Below are 11,506 nucleotides of genomic sequence, written 5' to 3' on the forward strand. Positions count from 1 at the left end.
CTAAGACAGGGTGGCTGCAAGAGAGGCCGAGTGGGCTTGAGGGGCTTGAGGGACACGAACAGGAGTCCAGGGCCCTCTGAGGAAGCGAATCCTTGGCACACTCCCCCAATTCTTTGGGTTGAGACCCTGAAGAGCTACCCCTAGGAGCAAGCGTTAACGGGGAGAGACTGGACCTTGAAGGGACTGAAGCCCAAAGTCAAATAATCCTCACTTGTAAAACTGAATGAAGATGACCCAAAACTGCTAGTTCACATCTGTCAGAAGCAAACACAAATTGTATCTGAAGGAAAACAACATCACACAAGGCCATGAATTATTTCTGAAAGTTGTCACAATGTCTGGCCCTCAGGGAAAAGTAACCAGGCATACAAAGGAGCAAGTCCAGATGACTGAAAGTTAAGAGAAACAACAGACAACAGAAAGAGACTCATGGGTTTGCCAGTGTCTTGACATGAGTACAGCCATGTTTGGCCGCTCCATTGACCTACAGCCACCAGCACAAAAAAGAAATACAAGGCTGCTTTCTGCGTGGTGGGAACTGGCCCTTCTCTCACGGAGGGAGTTGCAAGTTGTAACATTTCAAGGCTCTTGGAGCGTCGTAGCACGGGATGGACTGGCCATCTGTGCCGGGCTGGGACGATAACCAAAGAGAACAATGCACGTACGCAACTACTGGGCTGGGACGTTAGCCAGGGGGCTCAGTGCACGTACGCCACTGATAACCATTTGTGCATGGGAACACTAAATGCTTGCTCTGCAAACTCTGTAGTTGCTTACTCTGAAAATTACTGATGGTATAAAAACTGCTGGAGACTGAGATCCAGTGAGAGTTCCACCTGTGGAAGGGACACCTTGCCCAGGACGTGTGATCCTTGCCCAGCCGCGTCGATTGACAGGGCTCTCCCGGCAGTGGGGCGTGGATGTTGTGAGTAACTGATTTGATGTGAAGTAATTGATTTGATGTGTTCTCTTTTCAGTTAACCTGGTGTTTCTCTTTCCGGTTGATTTGTGTCATTTCTCTTCAGCCGATGTGGGTGTTTTCCCTTTCCAGTCGGGCTGATGTTTTTTCCTCTTAATATTTGACCTATTTGATCTGTTTGCAGACTGTCACCTTTACTATCCTCTATATAATAAAATATACCTTCAGCCCATTTGTTTGGAGTGGAAAGTGTCTTTTACATCTCCGATCGAATCCCCGAACCTCTGATAACAGCCAGATAATGGAGTTGTGACTTTAAAATAACCATGCTAACCAGTTTGAGGATTTAAAAGACAAGCCTATGAATTGGGTATCAGAAACAATAAAAAAGAAATTCTGGAATGGAAAAACCAGATGAAAATTTCCAAATGGAAATTGTAGAATGGAGAAAACACAAAAACTGAAGTTAGGAATTCAAAGGATGACTTAGCTTCTAATACACAAATGAAGAGATAAATAGTGGAAGCTAGGTCAGAATAAAAGGCACAGAATTGGGCTGGCCCTGTGGCTTGGCGGTTGAGTGTGCGTGCTCCGCTGCTGGCAGCCTGGGTTCGGATCCCGGGCACGCACCGACTCACCACTTCTCCGGCCATGCTGAGGCCGCGTCCCACATACAGCAACTAGAAGGATGTGCAACTATGACATACAACTATCTACTGGGGCTTTGGGGGAAAAAAAGGAGGAAGATTGGCAATGGACGTTAGCTCAGAGCTGGTCTTCCTCAGCAAAAAGAGGAGGATTAGCATGGATGTTAGCTCAGGGCTGATCTTCCTCTCACACACACACAAAAAAAGGCACAGAATTAAGAATAAAGAGAATGAAAATACAGAAGAAAGAATAAGAGGCTGCATACACTGAGAGGATCTACATGTGTGTAATTAGAGCCCCACCAAGAGAAGAGAGAGAAAATGGGACACAAGCAATATTTGAAGACATATGGCTAAAGAATTTTCCAAAACTGTAAAAGATTAAGACACAGATTCAAGAAGTCCTATGAATCTGAAGCAAGATAAAGAGATCCACGCCTATGAACATCAGATTAAATGTGCTGAAAACTAAAACAGAAAAAAAAATCTTAAAAGCAATCAGGAAAAAAAGAAAATGAGACATTACATCCAATGGAGCAATGATTGGATTGACAACTCAGTTCTCAAAAAAACAAAAACAGAAACCAAAAGACAACAAAAAGTTTCTTCACAGTGCTGAAAGAAAGTGCTGATTCTAAATTTTACACCCAGAAAAAACATCCTTCAAGGATGAAGGTGGAATAAAGATATTTTCAGACAAAAAACAAAACAAAAAAACCCCCTCAAAACAGAGGATTTGCAACCAGCAGACCTATACGAGAGGAAACACCACAGAGTATTTTCAGGCAGAAGAAAAACAATCCCAGATCAGGAGACTCCGGAAGGAACAGAAAACAATGAAAGGGTAAACACGTGAGTTGGTCTATATTAATACAGAGTAGACACAACTACAAGAATGAAAATGTGTTTTGAGATTTGATGTCGATGTAGAATTGACACGCACGAGAGGGGGACGAACACAGCTGTGACGTTCTAGGTCTCGGCACCACCTGGGGGGGAGACATAGCTGTCATGTGTATCACATGTTGATCAGTTAACGTGCGTGCTGCGGTCTCGGGGGTCACTGCAGCAGCAAAGGAACACGCGACCCTCGAGCAGACTGGGGACATGGAATAAGAAACAGTGCTCAGTCATCTCACACCTGCTGATCAACCTTAACCTCACACAAAAAGATTCACCAGCCATCGTGCACCTCCAGTTGTGGCATCATAGGAATGACACAGAACCACTGAAAAAGAATTATTTTTAACAAAATATAAGCAAACCTGACTCTGACCAAACTTCTGGGACCTAACTGTCAATCTACAGGACATGCCAGGAGAGAGGAACAATCCCAGTGGCACCACAGGGACACCATCAGCAAAATGCAGAACGTGGGAAGTTCCACAGACAGACCATCCTCCTCCTCGACAAACAAACGTCAAGGAGAAGGGGGAGAGGGGAAACTGTTTCAGATGAAACAGTTTCAATTAAAAATGTTTCAATTAAAAGGCAAAGATGGTCACATTGGATAAAAACAATACCAAGACAAGAGAACCAGACGGTGTGCTGACTCTGTTGGGATCCTCATTCAAAGAAGTCAATTGTAAAGGCTATTTATCAGACAAGCTGGAAGGTTTGAAATACTTTCATTTCTTAGGCATAATAGTGGTACTGGAGCTATTGTTGAGTCCTTCCTTTTAAAGAAGCACACTGAAATATTTACAGACAGAAGTATATGATGTCTGAGATTTGCTCAAAGCTAATTCAATATATGGAAAAGGTTAGAGAGACAGGAAACAATATCAGCCATATGTTGATACTGTTGAAGCTAAATCCTGGGAACCCGAGGTTTCATTATACTCTGCTCTCTTCCTTTGCATGTGTTTAAATTTTTACATAAAAATTCAGTTCCAAACAAGACAACAAAGGAGAAGAAAAAATTATAACAGGTGTAACAAAAAGAAAAAAGATAGGAAGATGGCAGATTTAAACCCAAATATAATTAGTAATTTCATTCAGTGTAAATGGAAAAAATGTTTCAATCAAAAGGCAAAGATGGTCACATTGGATAAAAACAATACCAATTATGTGCTCCTTGGAAGATGCATCTTCCAAGGAAAATGAAAGGTTAGAGAAAGGCTGAGTCAGTGAATGGGAAAGACATTTAGTGCAAACACGGGCTGGGGAGCAATACTGATCCACACAAAGCAGGATGTGAGGAGACCTGACTAGGAGTAACGAGGAACACTCCACGAGGAAAACGCTCAGTCCACCAGGATGATGCGATAATTCTAAATCTGTACGCACCTAATAACAGAGCCTCAACACATAAAACGAAGACTGGCAAGACAACCAGAGAAAGACATACCTACAGAATCATGGTGGGGGATTTAAGATACTTCTCTGAGTAACTAATAAGTAGACAAAAAAATTAATAAAAATACAAAATATTTGAAAAATAAGGTAGATAAATTTGGCTTCATTAAAATACTAGAAAACTGCACCCAAGGCGAGAAGGGGGTTATCTTGGGCGCAGAGAGCGGCGGAGGCCGGAAAGGGCCTGAGGGGCTGGGATGTGCTTCTTTACACGCTGAGAGGTGAGCCCGGGTTTGCACTCGCAGGGTGCTGGCTCCTGTGTTTACACACTCGTGTTTGTGGGCTTTTCTGTAGGTTTGTAATCTGGCAGCCGTGGTCAGTCTGCAGGGCTCTGTGGTTGGGCCTGTGCTCATCCTGCTCAAGCCCCTCGGCCTCCCTCCTGCAAACCGCGGGTGAATATTGTGCATCAGACGCCCGATCAGTGGTCGCCGGCACCACAGAATCCTGGAAGGGCTCTTAGCTCCAGGAGGGATTCACTGTGCCTTCAGAAGACGTCGATTGGTCGCCTTCTGCATGTGCTCGATGGGGGGACTCAGGAGTGGGAATTTTAAGGGCCTCCATCCCCATGTTAGTGGGGCAGACGGACAGGAGGGACAGCAGAATCACAGGGGCATGTGGGAGCTGAGACACAGCAGCCAGCACAGGGACCGCTCTGCTGACCACTGTCACTGGCGGCCCTCACGGGGGTCGGGGAGGGGAGGCCCCTTACCTGCCACGGGCTTCACCTGCACCAGGTAGCCAAGGCCGCTCCCCTCTGATGCCCTCCACTTCATCTGCAGCCGGTCCTCAGGCAGCACGGCCAGCCTCAGGCGGCCGCTCACTGCAGAGACAGGACGGGGTGGTCAGGACTGACCCCAGTGACCACCCCAACCAGCTCTGGGGCAGGGGGACCCGCCCTGAGAGGTGTGAGGGGGCACGGCCCCATCTGGGTTCTGAGGAGGTTGTGGCCCCACTGGGGGGACTTGAGAAGAGGTGGCCCTGCCCCGGGCTGGAGGAGCACTTGGACCTCCTTAGGGGTCTGAGGCACCAGGGCCGCCTGATAGCTCCAGTGAGGAGACCACCCCACCCAGGGAGGCCCCTGCCAGGCTCTCCTAGGGGTGTCGCCTGCCCCTGCCCAGTAAGGCTCAGGCCGGCATCTGAGGCTGCCCGGTCGGCAACCACAGGCACTGAATCAATGCAGCAGCTGCCAGCCTGCCCGGGGTCTGGAGCCGCCCTGGGGTCCCATCCCAGCAGCCGGAGACGCAGCTGTGCAGCTACAGACCCCCAGCTGCCAAGGTCACAGCCAGGTTCACACCATCTGGGGTGGGGTGCCCCGTGGGGTGGGGTGCGTGGCTGTCCTGGGAGGAGGGGCAATGGAGGCCTGAGCCTGAGGTCGGGCACAGCCTGACCTCCTGGGGAAGCTTCCGGGAGCCCCGTGGTGGGGGTGGCTATTTTTGGAAAATGAAGACAGAGATGGGCTTCTTGTGGCTGCCCCACTGACTGCCGGGGCTGGGGCAGGGGCTGGGGGTGCCCAGGGCGGACACAATGACCGCTTCAGAGCAGGAAGCAGCTGAGCCGGGTCTCCGGATGGGACCGCTGCTCCCGGAAGCACCCAGTTGAAAGGCAGCAATGTCTTGGGGGTGGGGGCTTTGAAAAGCCACTTGTGAGCAGGGGCCCGGCTCCTGCTCATGAAGAGCCCTCTGTGTCTCACGGTGCCTCTGTCACGCTGGGGGAGGCATCTGGGCTGCCTTCGGGGGTCTGCACGTCAGGGGCCTTGGCAGGGTGTAGGACAGCCAGCCAGTGGGAAGCACCCCCCTCCCCAGGACCATTCTCGGGGAGGTCAGCCCACACATTGGGGCACCCGCCTACTCCAGTCCTCAGGGACGTGAGACAGGGGGTCTGCCCAGAGTGGGCAAGGACCTCGGAGGAGCTGCGTCCTGAACTCGAGTTGTCTGTGTGATCGCTTAGGGACTTAGCCCCATCTGGTGATCCTGTCAGACCCCCAGGGACTGAGGGACCCGCCCAGGCGGCAGTCGCCAAAGGCATGCAAAACCAAAACCAAGAAGACGTGCCACAAAGTAAGAGAGCAGCCAGCAGACCCGTGGCTCCACACTGGGTCTGGCCACGCGGTGTGCCCCCACCGCTCTGCACACGGCACCGGGCGAGCAGAGGCGTTTTTTTTTTTTTTTTAATTTTATTTATTTATTTATTTTTCCCCCAAAGCCCCAGTAGATAGTTGTATGTCATAGCTGCACATCCTTCTAGTTGCTGTACGTGGGATGCGGCCTCAGCATAGCCAGAGAAGCGGTGCGTCGGTGCGTGCCCGGGATCCGAACCCGGGCCGCCAGCAGCAGAGCCCGCGCACTTAACCACTAAGCCATGGGGCCAGCCCCAGAAGAGACGTTTTTAACAGAAACCGTGAGTCAGCCACAGAGAAGTCAGACCTCGGCAGTGACCCAAAAGCGCAGCTTAAAACAGCGATGAGTGCCTTCTCCCACCCTCATGGGACTCAGCAGGAGCAGGACCCGAGCGCTGGCCGCGTGGGCGAAGCCTCAGAGCGTCCCCCTAGGCCGCAGATGCCCGCCTTCCCGGGATCATCCAGGCCAGCGCCCTTCAGGAGTGAAGCTTGGCAAAGATGCCCACCAGCGTCGCTGGCAGTGTCCCTTCTGACGTATTACCGACGACACGGAGATGAACGTGACCCGGAAGGAAAACGCCGTGAATGCCCACCGGGGAGCAAGCAGACTACCAAGAGGCGTGGCCTGGAGCGTGACACCACGTGTGAGGCAGCATGCGAGTGCCATGCGAGGAGAAAAGCTGTTTAAGAGCGCATGCTCTGCACGCCTCAAACAAGCTGGAAAGTGCTAGAAGCCAAGAGCCCACATTCGCGGTGCTTTCCTCTGGGGAGGGGACTAGGGGAAGGGGATTTTCACTTTTTACTCCAGATTTGTGCTGTTTGAAAATTTTACATCGAAAAGGCATCCATGGAATAATTCAAAACACAACGTTAACATGACAGAATTAAACACACAGTGTGTTAATAATGTAAAAAAACCGACCAGAAAACACACGAAAGCATTCCCAAGCAAGGGGAGAGACCATGAGGCCAAAGGTCAAAGTGCAGGCTGAGCATGAGGCTTCGGGCAGAAGGACACAGACGACCTCTCGGGCCGTCCAGTCTTCACTCGTTGAGCACATTTTCTATAGGGAACAGCAGCCCCTGGGGAGGGTCGGGAGCGGGGACGGGAGGCTCGCCTGCAATAGGGCCTCTGCCCTGGGCAGGTATGGCCGCAGTGGGCGGCTGTGGGGGCAGCGGGGGCCACAGTCCCCAGGAAGCCCCCGACTCCATGTCCTTACCTTGTCCCTGGCCGAGTCCCAGGGTGATACTCAGCCACAGCCAGAGGCAGACCCCGAGGTAGGGGCGCCCCCGGGCGCTCATGGTGCTCAGCCTGCAGAAGGAGGAGAGGCCACTCAGCCATCTGTCCATCAGTCCATCCCCTCCTGACTGCAAAGCCACAGCTTCTCCGTCCATGCCCTTGTGTGCCGAGCTGAGCCCATGCCGGGCACCCACACACACATGTGCGGAGACCCCGAGGCCCAAAGTGCTCACCTAGGCAACACTGCACCCCACAGCCGCCCCTGCCCGTCTGTCCCCAGCAGGCAGGCATCCTGCAGGACCTGACCACGAGCTTCCCAGAGCAAGAGGTCAGCTGCCTGTCCCTTGATACGTCTTGCCCAGTCACAGCCTCTGGTCCTGCATCCCACCCTTGGGACATGCCCACTCTCCATAGGCCAGCATGGGGCCTTGACCACTGCTCTGGTCACTCACTCGCCATTAGACCAGACTGCGACGGCCGCTGTGAGGGCTGAGGAGCTTGGGGAGGAAACTGAGGCCAGGTAGGGGTGGGGCGGGCCCTGCCTGCAGCCCGGAGCAGCTCAGAGCTGGGAACTAGGACCCCAGTTTGAGCAGAACCCCTCGGGGGCGGCACAGCTGCCCCTCTGCCGGCCCCCGGAGGGGGTGTCCTGGCTGAGGACTGGCCCCAGAGCTGGCCCCTCAGGGGGAGGGGGAGGCCCATGGAGATGGGGTTGGGGTCCTGGGGGAACCCTCTGAGGGCGCCCCTCCCACCTCGAGCTGCACACAGCCAGGGGGCGGGGGCGGCCTCTGGGCCTCTGCTGACAGTGCAGAGGGGACACGAGCGCAGGTTCTCAGGTCCCTGGCCACCCTCAACCCAGCACACCCGGGGCAGGCAGTGGCCGAGGACAGGCCTGTTGCCTGACTGCTGAGCTTGTGGGGGTCCTGGGGCTGTGGAGGGGCTAAAGGGCGATGGATGGGTAACCTGGGCACCGCACGTCCCTGGACCCTCCTGACCCGCATTCTGAAGCCAGGCCCCCTCCCCTCCCCAGAAACCTGGCCTGACTCAGTGGGACCCTACCAGGGCACAGAAGACGTGGCTGGCAACAGGAACTCTCTGTACGGCATCTGCCCAGACCTGGGTGCATCCCCTGCTGGCCTCTCCATGTCCACCCAGCCCCCCGGAGAGTCACTCACCTGCTCCTGTCCAAGGACAGCGTCCCTCGCTCCCCACCAGCTCCGGTTCACTCTGGTCCTGCTGCAGCCACAGGGAGGCCTGGCTTGTGAAGGCCCCTTTCCTCAACGTCACTGCCCCAGCCCCCACCTCCATCCCTTGGCCTCCTCCCCTCCCCTGGCTCTCCACCCTTCCCATCTGCTGCCCAGAAGCCAGGGGCACAGAGACCCCAGCGTGAAGGACTCCATCACACTGTGTGGCACGGATCCCACCAGGGATCGGGGCTAGGGGTGGGGTACGGCACCAACCAAACCCTTTCATCCCTCACCCACAGGGTCTGTCCCCAAGATGGGCTCAGGGGGATGGCACTTCAGGGACAAAGGCCACCACGTGTGGCCCTGGGCACCAAGCTGTGGGTGATGGGCACTGGGGTCCCTGGCAGCCTGAGGGGGTAGCCTGGAGCAGCACCTGGACCCTGGGGCCGCACCAGCCTCCACCACCCCACTCCCCCAGCTTCGTCCCCAGGACCCAGGACTCCAAACCCGAGCCATCTGTGCCTCTCCAGCGGTCTCCAGAGCCCAGGCCAACGCCCTCACCAGCCCCCACCCAGAAGTCTCCTCTGTAGCGGTCACTTCTCTACAATCCTCCCCAGTCTGCGAAGGTCAGTGAAGTGTGGCCCCTCCCCGTGCCCTCTCAGCCCACCCTGATGGCTCTGTGGCCTGGTCGACTAGGCTCCCACAGGCTGGCCCCAGGAACTGGTGCTTGGGCAGGGGCACCCACCGCAACCAGACCCCAGGACCTGCCCAACCTCAACTGGAACCTGCCCCTATGCTGGGACCTGCCCCCTGGGACCAGTTGACTCCGCCCCCACCAAACCCCCAGGACCCGCCCCTGCCCAGGCAGTGAAGGGGTGGGCGGAGCTGACCCCCAGGTGCTCCGGAGGCTGCTGGGGGCCCTCTGACCCTGCTCTGGGTCAGCTTCCCGAGGCAGACACACTCTTTGGGGGAAGTGGGCAGAGCATGGGGCCTCGGGCTGCCAGCTGGAAGAGGAGACAGTAGTCGGCTGAGACTCAATATTCGCTGGAGGCTGGGAGGGGTCGGTGGGCCAGAGCAGCGGGAAGAGGCTTCCCTGACTCCCACAAGGGCTCTTGTCCCCCCCAACCCCCAGCCACAGGGCAGCGCTGCAGGACCCAGCCAGCTCCACCACTTCGCCCCTCCGGCCGGTCCACCACCTCGAAGGCTGCAAACGCTGCTGGGAGGGCCCAGGTCTCAGGCCTGGGCACGGAAACCAAGATGAGCAAGGCGGCCTTGCCCCAAGCCCCTCAGAGTGCCTCCCCTGTCCTGCCTGCGTCTGTGCCCAGCCCCTCGCCCTGGCGGGTGGAGCTCCTGCGGCTGGAAAGGGCCTCAGACCTTCTGCCCCACGAGAACCCCGAGGCAGAACAAGCTCCCCGACTCGCCGTGTCCTGGGAGCTGCCCAACCTAAGGACCAGAGCCTGCAAGCCAGGACGCTGCAGGGCTGATGGATGCTGGGCGCTGGGAGAGTCCTGGGACCCGAGGCCCCAGTGGAGCCCGCAGACCCTGCAGACCCAAGCCGCGGCCAGCAGAGGGCGCCTGACCTGGCAGACGCAGACACTCGCACTGGGCACACACGTCCGTCTGGGCTCACAGCCACCATGGACACGTGTGTGCACTCACACGCATGCCACTGAGGCGCCGCCCTCCACGCATGCAAGCCAGTCAAGCCCTCAGCACTCCTAGCTGGACCCCGTGCGGACCCTCACCCATGTGCCCACCCAGGGGCCCCTGCACCCAACTGGCACTCAACGTCCGCGATGCCCCCACAGCCTCCAAGACCACCTAGCAGTGTGGGGGCTCGAGCTGCCCAGGGTCACAGCTGAGAAAGAACAGGACAGAGCCTGGCACTGGCCCCTTGCTGAACAAGAGTCCTGTGTTCCTTCCGGAAGCGACACAGCAGCCAGTGCCCTGGCTGGCTCACGTCACCCCTGTTCCAGAATGGGATGTGAATCCAGGCAGGGGTCTGGCCTTGAAGTGTGTCTGCTGGTCAGTCCTGGTACCTTGGCCAGGGGGTCTGGGGCACACAGATGGCAGAGGCTGGCCAGGAGGCCTGAACTGGTGGATGTGCCGTTCGTGGATTAGCCTGGCCTCCTGGAGCTAGAGCCTGGATGGCCTGCACAAAGGAGGCCAGGGAGTCGAGGGCAGCTTCACGGCACATGGTCCACTCTTGTACCCAGCTGGCCCGAGAGGCAGAGGCCCGCTGGCCAGCGGAGGTGGGTGGGGCCAATGGAGATTGGGCCAACAATAAATTCCAGGGCCGCCCCATCAGGACCCAGACCTGCCTCCCGACCTGGGACCCACTGCCTTCACCTGCCCAGGCTCGGCTCACCTGCCCCAAAGCGCTGCCCAGGGCAGGACAACCCACGGGGACGGCAGGAAGCACCTCCACCCAGCCACGTTTCACAGGATGCAGGCTCAGATGGAGAGTGCAGAGGCCAGGCTGCCCCACACACGGGGGCTTGGGGCGTCTCTACCTGGGGCCAGGCAAACCACTCCGCTGGCCCACCCTTTACAGGAGCTGCCGTCCAGCGCAGGGTTCCTGGCATACACCCACTGAGACCTTTCTGCCCACCCACACTCACGCTGGAAACGGCCCCTCCGGGGCTCGCCAGACCACTTGTGTTCCTATGAGCTTTACTGTGACACCAGTGTCCCCATACAGGAGGGGGAACTGGACACTCAGGCCCTTACACCTGATAAAGCCCAGAGAAGAGATCCCCGCACCTGTCCTGGGCCCCACCTCAGACAGCACCAGCAGAACAGCAAGGGCGTCTGTCCTCCGCCCGTGAGGGGTCTTGGACTACCACATCCCAGCGTTCCAGAGGCAGGTATGGAGAGCAGACCTCCCTGTGGGCACATCCAAGAACTCAGAACACGGTCCTCGTGATCACTGCACTTGGCATGGAAGGGGGCTCCCGGGCAGACAGGGCGACTTCCTCCCAACTTCACGTGGCCTCCTGGACCAGAAAGGAGAAAACAGCCCGAGCGCCACTGAAGCCTCCA

The 11,506-nt window shown here is 56.3% G+C and overlaps 1 protein-coding gene across 2 annotated transcripts in view; it reads right to left on the reverse strand.

Moving 5' to 3' along the window:
* Positions 1 to 8,524, reverse strand: part of COL20A1 (collagen type XX alpha 1 chain) — a 36,028-nt gene extending 27,504 nt beyond the window's left edge. For both annotated transcript variants that reach the window (XM_087444983.1, XM_087444982.1), the window contains exons 1-2: positions 7,261 to 8,524; positions 4,634 to 4,744 (exon numbers count right to left, since the gene is read on the reverse strand). In XM_087444983.1, coding sequence (XP_087301109.1) covers positions 4,634 to 4,744; positions 7,261 to 7,435 — 286 coding nt within the window. In that variant the 5' untranslated portion in view covers positions 7,436 to 8,524. The remainder of the gene's footprint in view (positions 1 to 4,633; positions 4,745 to 7,260) is intronic.
* Positions 8,525 to 11,506: the final 2,982 nt, after the last annotated feature.

This window comes from Ceratotherium simum, chromosome 21, assembly GCF_057802395.1.
Source record: "Ceratotherium simum simum isolate JZ-2026a chromosome 21, ASM5780239v1, whole genome shotgun sequence".
NCBI lineage: Eukaryota > Metazoa > Chordata > Mammalia > Perissodactyla > Rhinocerotidae > Ceratotherium > Ceratotherium simum.